The following is an 8681-nucleotide window of genomic DNA, read 5'->3' as shown; positions in this document are numbered from 1 at the left end:
AGCTGGAAGGCATAGTCAGCAGAGAGACAAATAATGTGAGGCAACTCAAATAGTTTCCTATGTCGTCTGTTAGGTCGATTGCACAAGCAATAGTTGCTCAAAGGTGTATTCTTTCTATACAATGGTGGATATGTAAAAATGGTGGCTTAAGATGAGGTACAATATCATATAAATTGTTCATTTTTACATAACTAGTTTAGAAACTCTAATAATCTATGCTTCAATGGTAGATCCTTGTTTTTACATATGGATTATTTGGCCAAACATTGTGCCATTCTCTAAGAAACATAATTTTAGGGGCTTCTTTATTTTCATTGAAGCAATCGACAATAATTTTGGAGTCAATTGCGAGTTTATGAACTTGATGAATGTAGAGCGCATCCAGAAGAATAGCAACACGCTAAGGGTGGTTTAGAAACTCAAGCGAACCGCCTTACCTTTACCAACATAAGGACCGAAGGGAGAAGGTTGTGAAGGCATCCTCGTTATCCATACATCCTGTCGGATGAATGGCAGAACGACCGACCCAGGTTTGGTCACTATAATCAAGGTATCCGTGAACCACATAAACAAATTCAACTATTGCTTTAAGTCGTGGATTTAGGGGTAAACAATAGCCATAATAATTGGGCAGTCCGGTGCACTAGCTCCCTCTATGTGTGGGTCCGGGGAAGGGCCGAACCACAAGGGTCTATTGTACGCATCCGTAACTCACGTTTTTGGTTGAGCAATGTCTTGAACCCGTGATTTCTTGGACACATGGCAGTAATTTCAACAACTGATTTTCTAATTTATTATATATGACAGTGAGAACAAGTCTCCTCCAATCCCTCATCTCCATTAAGAGTCATCTCCATGTAATTTATTATATGACAGTTTCTCCAACCAACTGCTTTCACGCACCCAACTGGCATTGACTTAGTTTATTTTAGTAAGTCAATAAATTTTATTGATAAACACTAACATGGTGTTGAAAATTAATTAAAGGTTGGTTATACAACAAATTACTAATACAAAAGAGTATTTGATATCTTGAATTATTACATCCTCTATCGATCTACACCTTCAAAAATTATTTTCATCTAATTCCTCTTCATATTGACATAATGGCAGCTTATAGTGCTGTAATTTCTCTTCTTCGAACTATTGACCAACGAAACATTCTAGAACTCTTTCATGGTCACACAGCTGAAACCGTCGATTCTATTCGTGCTACTGCTGAATATTTTCAAGGAGTTCTTGAAAATACTAGCAATAAGAGTGGGGTTGACCTTGGAAAAATCAAATCTGTGGAGGAAAAAATTAGAGTTGCTGCTAATTATGCAGAAGATGTTGTTGAGCTGAAGATTTCTCAAATCATCAAAGGTATAAGTTGGACATTTAGAATTTTACAACACGAGGATTTGCTACCAGTGGTTGAAAAAATGGATGCAACAAAGAAACAAGTGGTGGTGGAGATTCTTGCTCATGATGTTGATAAAGTTCTTGAGTTGTCTGTGTTGGAAAGGAAAAAAAGAAGCTAAATGAATAGCTGGACAGAAACAGAGCAAAGAGAAGAAAATACTGTAGTGATTTCTTTATTTCTGATTGCATAGGAAAGTAAAGAGACATGCCTATAAATAGGCTCGGAATAAACTGAAAATTCTAAACTTTAGGTCCACTTCACTAATTTATTATCTAGCTAATAATCTGCAGCACTATCTAACTTGCTAGAATATAAGAAACTAACTAACAACTCACTAACTTCCTAAAGACTTGGTCAAGAATCTTTTTGAATCATTTCTCAACACTCCCCCTTGATTCAAAACTGCAAACTCCAAGTTGACCTTTAAAGAACTCGTGCTTTGCTTGTAGAAGTGATTTGGTGAAGATGTCTGCTGCTTGCTCATTTGTATCACAAGACTTCAAAGTAATTTCTCCATTAGAAACAAGATTTCGAATATAGTGATAGCAAACATCTATGTGCTTTGTTCTACTGTGGAAAGCTGGCTTCTTCGTCATCGCAATGGCAGATCTATTGTAACAAAAAATCTCAGTCGCACCAGCTGGTTTCTGATTAAAATCTGCAACAAGTCTCCTTAACCAAACTGCTTGACAAGCTGCAGAAGTTACTGCAATATACTCAGCCTCTGAAGTTGACAAGGCCACCAGTTCCTACTTCTTTGAACTCCATGAAATTGCTCCAGATCCAAGATTAAACAAGAAACCAGAGGTGCTCTTTCTGTCATCAATGCTGCCTGCGTAGTCACTATCAGTAAAACCAGTTAATGTGAAACTTGTTAACTTAGAATACCAAATTCCATGATCTGATGTCCCTGCGATATATCTAAGTATTCTCTTTACAGCTCCAAGGTGAAGCTTGCTTGGATTGTGCATAAATCTAGATACGACACCGACAGAGAAAGCAATGTCTGGTCTTTTATGAGACAAGTAGTTCAAACCACCAACCAGACTTCTAAAATAAGTTGCATTTGCCATTTCAGAACCATCATCACGACACAACTTCTCATTGATATTCATCGGAGTAGCAACAACATTACAATTTACCATATTGAACCTTTTCAAAAGATCTGTTGCATACTTTCTTTGTGAAAGAAATATGCCATCAACTTCCTGTTTCACCTCAAGACCAAGAAAGTAATACAACATTCCCAAATCGGGCATATCAAAATTCTTTATCATGCAGTCTTTAAATTCAGTGACAATAGACTCACTTGAACCCATATATATCATATCGTCTACATAAAGATATACAACCAAAAAATCATTTTTACCTCCTCTTTTTATATAAAGAGTAGGTTCATTGTTACTCCTTTCAAAGCCACTCTCCTTGGAAATAAGAATCAATTTTGAAGTACCAGGCCCGCGGCGCTTGCTTCAAGCCATAAAGTGCCTTTTTTAACCTGTAAACCTTATCTTCTTTACCATTTACTACAAGACCTTCAGGTTGTGAGACATAAACTTCCTCTTCTAAATCACCATTTAAAAAGGCGGATTTAACATCAAATTAGTACACTGTCCAATTTAATTTCACAGCCAAGTCTAAAAAGGTTCTCATAGTTTCAAAGCGGGCAACGGGAGAAAAAGTTTCATCGAAGTCAATACCTTGCTGTTAAGAGTAACCCTTTGCAACAATCCTTGCCTTGTATTTTTGAATACTGCCATCTGCATGATATTTGGTTCTAAACACCCATTTGAGCCCAATAGCCTTCTTTCCTTCGGGCAAAATTTACCAAGTCCCAAGTCTGATTCTTTTGAATAGATAACAGCTCTTCCTCCATAGATTTGCACCATTTATCCTCTCCTTTGGAATCTTTAAAGAAAATATGATCTATAACAAGTAAAGCAAAAGTACAAGATGTATTGTCAGCATATCTAGGATTTGGTTTTCTATCCCTTGTTAATCTTCTTAATGGAGTTGGCTCAGCTGAAGGTTCTTCTAATATTGGAGAAGTTGGTGGTGCAACTGATGAGGTAGTCGATGGACCTGCCAAACCAGGATCTGCTACATACTCTTGATCATCAATATTGTCAGAAGGCAATAATTGAATATTTGAACTTTCATTTTAAGAATTAAAGTTTCATCTTGAATATTCATTAAACACAACATTTCTATTGACTGTAATTTTGCCACTCACTGGATTATATAGCTTATAAGCCTTGGATTGTGTACTATATCCAACAAAGATACATTTTTCACATTTTTCATCAAGCTTATGTTGATCTTGTGAATTTACCAACGCATAAGCTATATAACCAAAGACACGTAAGTGGCTTACCTTGGGCTTGTTACCTCTCCAAGCTTCATACGGTGTTTGATTATACACAGCCTTGGTGGGGGGAATATTCAACAAATAGACTGCAGTGGCAATAGCTTCAGTCCAAAAACATTTCGGTAAACTTCTCCCTTCCATCATGCTTCTGCCCATCTCAACAACTGTGCGGTTCTTTCGTTCGGCTACACCTTTCTACTCTGGTGTATAAGGTGCTATGAGCTCCCGATGTATTCCATTTTCTTCACAAAAGTAACTGAATTCTTTAGACATAAACTCATCACCTCTATTTGTCCGAAGAATTTTGAGCCTACATCCACTTTGCCTCTTAACAAAAGATTTACATTTCTTGAAATTGCCAAATGTTTTAGATTTAAATTTCAAGAAATATATCCAACTCATACGACTATAGTCCTCAGTAAAAAGCAAAAAGTATCGACTTCCCCCTAAGGACTCAACACTCATAGGACCGCACAAATCTGCATGAACTAACTCAAGACAAACAAAATCTCTCCAAGACTTTCCTACAGGAAAAACCTTTTTACTTTGTTTTCCATAAACACAACTTTCACAAAAATCAAGATTCTCAACTTTTGGCAATCCAAAAATCATTTCCTTTTGACTCAATAACTTCAACCCATTAACATTTAAATGCCCATAGCGCAGATGCCATAGTCTAGTTTCATTATCACCACTAGCTACCATCGTACATTTCTCGACAATTGAAACTTCTAAAGGAAACATTTTATTGTTAGTCATTGGAACTTTAGCAATGGTTTTTCCAGATTTCTTTATTTTTAATAGTGCAAACACCATCATCAAAAGAAATCGAGTATCCTCTAATCATGAATTGTCCAATGCTAAGTAAATTATGAGATAGACTAGGAACAAACATCACATCTTCTAAAATTTTAGCATTACCTTGGCTGGTCATGATGCTAACAGTACCTCTTCCTTCAATCTGAATCTTCTTGTTGTCTCCTAGCCTTACGTCTGACTTTTTGGACTTATCGAGCTCCTTGAACAAAGATCTTGTTCCAGACATATGGTTTGAACATCCACAGTCCAAAAACCAAACATCATTAGGAGTCTCTTTTTCATAATAAAGGGCCATGAACAGCTTACTTTCATCATCATTTTCCTCCGCAAAGCTTTCTTGGCTATTTTCATCCTTTTGCTTTTGCCAGCAATATGCTTCTTTATGACCTAGTTTTCTGCAGTAGTTGCATAGAAACGTTCTGTTATGCTTCTCTTCATTTGATCCTCTTCTATCTCGACTCCTTACTTGGCCTCTTCCACGACCTCTTCCTCAAAAGCCACCTCTACCTCGGCCACGATTTGCAAAGTTTTCTAACTTATCCCTTTTAGGAGTGGACTACCCCTTCACCTGAAATGCCTTCTCTTTATTTTTCTCATGTGACCTTAGGATCCTCTCTTCATGAGCTTGCAAAGAACTCATTAGTTCATCAAAAGTATAATCAAATAAGTTATGAGATTCCTCTATCGCAGCAACAACATGTTCAAACTTTGGATTAAGACTCCTTAAAACTTTTGCTACAACAGTTTCCTCAGATATATCTTCACCATAAGACTTCATTTGATTAACAAGAGAAGAAACTCTAGACAAATAAGTCTGAACAAATTCATTACTTTTCATAAAAAGATTTTCAAAGTCACGACGATAAGTTTGCAATTTTACCGTAATCACCTTGGCTGAACCTTGAAATTCCTTCTTCAAAATCTTCCATGCCTCCGAAGATGTAGTTGTTGCTGCAATTCTTGCAAAAATTGTGTCATGGACTGCTTGTTGAATCAGGAACAACGCTTTGGCGTCGTTCTTTTTTATCCCTTTCAATTTGTCTGCCACCTTGTCAAAGCCTGCTTCCACCAGCTCCCAAACCCCCTGTGATTTGAAAAGAGTTTTCATTTTGATACTCCAAAACTCATAGTAGTTGCGAAACCTCACGATTCACTGCCATTTCAAAAAGAAACCGGGCGCTGATACCAGATTTGTTGGAAAGGAAAAAAAGAAGCTAAATGAATATAGCTGGACAGAAACAGAGCAAAGAGAAGAAAATACTTCAGTGATTTCTTTATTTCTGATTGCATATGAAAGTAAAGAGACATGCCTATAAATAGGCTCACAATAAACTGAAAATTCTAAACTTTAGATCCACTAACCCACTAATTTATTGACTAGCTAATAATCTGCAGCACTATCCAACTTGCTAGAATATAGGAAACTAACTAACAACTCACTAACTTCCTGAAGACTTGGTCAAGAATCTTTTTGAATCATTTCTCAACAGTCTGGGGATCCCTTGGTTGGCACTTCTTCTGCAAGTGATCCAACGTTGTCAGAGTTGGAAGAGGATATTGTGCACGGGATTGATGATGACTTGGAGATCATAGTTAAGCTATTGACAGGACGATTGTCGGATCTAGACATTGTCACCATATCAGGCATGGGTGGCATTGGCAAAACAACACTCGCTAGAAAAGCTTATGATCATTCCGCAATCAGGTATCATTTCGACATTCTTCATTGGGTTACAATATCTCAAGAATTTAGAGGTAGAAATGTAATGTTAGAAGCTATACGTTGCATTTCAATGCAAAGAAATAATGTCAATGAAAATGATTATGATAAGATGGATAAGAGTGAGTTAGCCAACCTAGTGCAAAAGAACCTAAAGGGTCCAAGATACCTTGTTGTTGTCGATGATATTTGGAGTAGGGACGTTTGGGATAACATAAGAGGAATATTTCCTAATTTCAACAATAGGAGTCGAATCTTATTGACTACTAGGGAAACTGAGGTAGCGATGTATGCAAATACTAGTATCCCTCATAAGTTGAATCTTTTAAATTTAGAAAACGGTTGGAAGTTACTTTTGATAAGGCGTTTGGATCAAAACATGATCATCCTCTTGCATTGGAAGAAATTGGAAAGGAGATAGTACAAAAATGCCAAGGACTACCCTTAACAATTTCAGTGATTGCGGGCCATCTTTCTAAAACGGCCAGGACATTAGAAAGTTGGAAGGATGTTGCCCGAACCTTAAGTAAAATCATTGCCAACCATCCAGATAACTGCTTAGGAGTGCTAGGTTTCAGTTACCACTACTTGCCTAATCACCTCAAACCATGTTTTCTTTCTATGAGTAGTTTCCCGGAGGACTTTCAGGTTGAGACTTGGAGATTGAAACCAATTATGGATTGCAGATGGTTTCATAAGGACGTTTGGAAGTCGTAAAAGCTTGGAGGAAGTAGCAATAGATTATTTGGAGGACCTTATTGGCAGGAACTTGATACAGGCTAGAAAAAGGAAATTCAATGGTGAGATAAAAGCATGTGGAATGCATGATCTAGTGCATGAGTTCAGTTTGATAGAAGCTGAAATGATAAAGCATATGCATGTTAAGAGAACTTTCCCTCCTCTTCAAGAACAAAAGCCTAATGTTCGTCGCATCGGCTTTCAAACACAATTTTATTATATCATTGATGATGGTTATAAGCTATTTTCCCCTTCTTCCAGATCTATCTACTTATTTTCTTTTTGGAATCTACCTTACTCGCCCCATGTTAAGCTTCTTGGGATATTGCCCATCTACCGTCATAATCCTATATTACATGAATTTTTCTCTCATTTCAACCTTCTTAGGGTATTGGCTATCTTCAATATAGATTCTGGATTTGAGTCATTTCCACTTGTGCTTACAATGTTGTTTCACTTGAGATATCTCCAAATTCATTTTCATGGCAATATTCTTGAATCAATCTCAGAGCTTCAAAATTTGCAAACTCTTATTTGCGATCGTTATCCTGCCTATATAACCTTACCTGAGAAGATATGGATGATGAAGAACTTGAGGTATACATGTCTGACGGCGGCCACTTATTTACCGAGTCCTAGAAGCAAATGTATTCTAAATAAGACTCCTGTGACAGGGATGCCAAATCTTGAGGAATTTTTTGGTCTAACATACGCCAGTTGTACAAATGAAATCTTTTCTCTCATTCCAAATTTAAAGAGATTGACCATTCATGAAACTTCAGGCGAAGAAAACATTTTCCCTGACGGTCTCATCAATATGTCCAGCTTGAGAAAACTCGAAGCATTCAAGTTTTATGGGAGGCGTTTGGAAGACCACAAATTTGCTTTTGCAACATCACTTAGGAGGTTGTCATTAACTTCGTGTAGTTTTTATGCTTGGGAAGACCTATCATCAACTATTATCAGGTTGCCAAATCTGGAAGAGCTCAAACTTAAACTCTGTCAATTCTGGAATAACCGATGGAGCTTGAGGGCTAATGACAAGGTCCAAAGCTTGAAATTGTTGTTACTGAGCGACCTATATCTTGACGTTTGGGAAGCTAGCAGTGATAACTTCCCAAAGCTAAAACGCCTTGTTCTGAAGAATTGCGAGAACCTGCAAGAAATTCCATTAGATTTTGGTGAAATTGGTAATTTGGGATCAATTGAGTTACATGATTGCAGCACAACTGTTGAAGATTCTGCAAGAAAAATTGAACAAGAACAAGAGGACATGGGAAATAATTCTCTTAAGGTCCACATCCATAACAGCCGCAGTAACTTCTAATTCTCTCTCAAAAGTTCTTCAATTCTTCACATTGTTAATTAGGATGATGACTTCTACTTGTTACCTTGCATATGTAGGGAATTGAAGCTTATTTTGAGGGACCATCTACTGATTTCTTCCAAATGCAGAACCTTTTAGGTTGCTATATAATACATGTTTGTCATTGATGGGTGGTGCGTCATGTGCTTTGAGATGCTGGATATCGATAATCTTTCTCAAGGATGGTAGTAACAATAAGTAATCAAGCTTTTGATCAGAGGCGGATCTATAATTTAAAGGTTGTGGGTTCCAACTTATAATTCTT

The 8681-nt window shown here is 37.1% G+C and overlaps 1 protein-coding gene across 1 annotated transcript; it reads left to right on the top strand.

The window, feature by feature from the left end:
- Positions 1–1106: 1106 nt before the first annotated feature.
- Positions 1107–8377, top strand: LOC107856484 (putative late blight resistance protein homolog R1A-3). The gene is given in 4 exon segments (XM_047412057.1): positions 1107–1496; positions 6083–6665; positions 6668–6978; positions 6980–8377. Coding segments are annotated over 4 exon segments (2682 nt in total).
- The last annotated feature ends 304 nt before the right edge of the window (positions 8378–8681 follow it).

Source organism: Capsicum annuum, chromosome 5, assembly GCF_002878395.1.
Source record: "Capsicum annuum cultivar UCD-10X-F1 chromosome 5, UCD10Xv1.1, whole genome shotgun sequence".
NCBI lineage: Eukaryota > Viridiplantae > Streptophyta > Magnoliopsida > Solanales > Solanaceae > Capsicum > Capsicum annuum.
This window is presented reverse-complemented; position numbering and strand designations above follow the sequence as displayed.